The following is a 2082-nucleotide window of genomic DNA, read 5'->3' on the forward strand; positions in this document are numbered from 1 at the left end:
CTGCTGCTTTGTATCTGGGAAGTGGCTCTTAAAGCAGAGAGGGATGAGTGCTCTGGTTTTAGTTCTTATAAAGCACGATGATGATGAGGTTCACATGTATGCGCGAAAATATAATTTCATTCATTTGTCTTGAACAAACACTGAAGGAAAAAAAGAATACACGAAGAACGAATCATACGTTTGAAAGTTTTATTGCATTCTAGACAGCCTGCACTATACACACCTCGTGGATGACCTTGAATCTACGTCTTCGAAGCTCGTTCCTGTCACTATGGAACGCCGCATGAAGCTCCGCTGCTTTCATTCACATTCGCGTCACTAAGTCACAATATTGATTAGCCTGCCCACGGGCCCTGGCGGCCGTATCCGAAACCGTACGTGGAGGCGCTGGTGTAGGCGGCCGAATGGTGCGACGCGGCTCCAATTGGGCGATAGTAGCTGCCGGCGGGAAGCGGGTTGGAGTTGTACACAGCGTCTGCACTAGCTCCGGCCTCGGTTCCGGGCTCGTTGGTGTCAATCTTGGCGCGGAATCCGCCCGCATCGGCAATATACTTGACGCGGCGGAAGATGCCATTGGCGTCCGAGTATCCGTAAGTTCCTGTCTTGGCGTTGGCGGCATCCCCTTGTTCCTTGTGGTAAGACTTGGTGCCGTACTCGTCAACGTTGTCGTAGCCAAAGCTGTAGGGTTGCGGTGGCTGCGTACGAAAGTGTCAGGGAACTCTGTTAAAAGAGCTGTAAATTTATTCACGAAAAATTGGACTCATTTCTCCAGCTGGAATAAGGTGACTGTGAATCGTTTTGTACAGTTATTGTGGGCAATATTAGCCCTTTAACAACAGGCCTCACAGATCGCTTGGGGAGACTAAGGAAAATTAAAACTACTTGACTTATTTTGTGATTTCGCTTCCTCGCAGTAGTCGAGGAAGCGCGGTGAGGAGCTCATTGTTGATTTGAAAAAGAAATAAAAGTTTAGAGATGTTCATTCCCAAGAAACGGTCCGTGTTTAAAAGACAAAATGCGCCGATGTCTTTACGTGCTGAATGTGCGCATCACTAAACAAACTTGACGAATCACTATCTTTGTGGTCTCTCTCTTATGACATATTATTTTGCTCTGGTTCCTTTGTTTTAGCTGTTTTACGATGTAGCATGGTATTCTTATAATGAGACCTAATTAGGCCTACTGATCTTGGAAAATACTACTTTTTTTCCTGTCTTAAATGGGAGATTTTCCAGTGTGACACTGAACATTGGAAATGACTCACGTAGTACTGCTCTTGCCGTGCGAACGTGGCGGCGAAGGAAGGGCCGAAAGTGCCGAATCCTCCACCAAAACCGAACTGGCCGCCGGCGAGGGCAATGGGTACCATGGAGATCACAAAGGCCTGGGAGTACGATAGCACTTATTTATGAATACATTGAAGGAATCGAAACTGCACACGCATCTCTATAACAAGTAGATGCCATAGGCCAATTGTCTAAACTGTATTTATGTGTCACAATCATAAGCTAAGCCTAAGTATAATAAAAACATGCCCTGCGCAATACGAACATTTTCTCTTCAAGATATGAATGTCATGAAAAAGGCAGCTCCATTTTCAAACATTAGGAAAGATTAAAATGTTGATCAGCTTTCGAAAATGGGAAGCCAGGGACGTAGATCAGGCAAAAACTTGCATGCAGTACAAGAATAAGACCTGGGCTCTCATTTTTGTCCCGTTGTACAAGAAAGCCAAACTATTTATCGTAGGTTAACATTCTCGTTCCTAAATATCGGAACCGTACAAGTTGGGGTACGTTTACGATGTCCTAAATTTAGAAAGTAACAGACAATATTAACGTGCTGTCTCTGCCGGCCCCTCGTGCCAGGAACTAGCGCACTTTCCCTGCTTCCTTTTGAACACCCACGAAGTGAATGTTCTAGTGACGGGTTATTTCAAGGACGAGCTACTCACCTGAGCAAAAGCAACTGCTGCTGGGTGCATGGTGACTGCGGTTGGAGTAAACCTCTCGGAGAGCGGGAAGCGACACTGAAAACTGCACACACTGGTCTGTTCTCTTGCTGCCAAGAGATGCTGCTGCC

At 46.0% G+C, this 2082-nt stretch overlaps 1 protein-coding gene across 1 annotated transcript; it reads right to left on the reverse strand.

Moving 5' to 3' along the window:
* Positions 1–335: 335 nt before the first annotated feature.
* LOC149344958 (cuticle protein 10.9-like) lies at positions 336–1408 on the reverse strand. The gene is made up of 2 exons (XM_089542693.1): positions 1265–1408; positions 336–695 (listed from the first exon to the last, which is right to left on the reverse strand). The coding sequence occupies exons 1-2, from the start codon at positions 1367–1369 to the stop codon at positions 336–338; spliced, it is 465 nt and encodes a 154-aa protein (XP_089398819.1). The 5' UTR covers positions 1370–1408.
* Between the last annotated feature and the right edge of the window lie 674 nt (positions 1409–2082).

This window comes from Amblyomma mixtum, chromosome 5 (assembly GCF_055824585.1).
Source record: "Amblyomma mixtum isolate Tamu chromosome 5, ASM5582458v1, whole genome shotgun sequence".
Taxonomy (NCBI): domain Eukaryota; kingdom Metazoa; phylum Arthropoda; class Arachnida; order Ixodida; family Ixodidae; genus Amblyomma; species Amblyomma mixtum.

Excerpts from the sequence above, each read along its gene's own strand:
- LOC149344958 (XM_089542693.1), bottom strand. The coding sequence starts at position 1,369 with ATGGTACCCATTGCCCTCGCCGGCGGCCAGTTCGGTTTTGGTGGAGGA. Across the intron at positions 696-1,264 it reads CACGGCAAGAGCAGTACTAC|CCACCGCAACCCTACAGCTT; the intron begins GTGAGTCATTTC and ends TTTCGTACGCAG.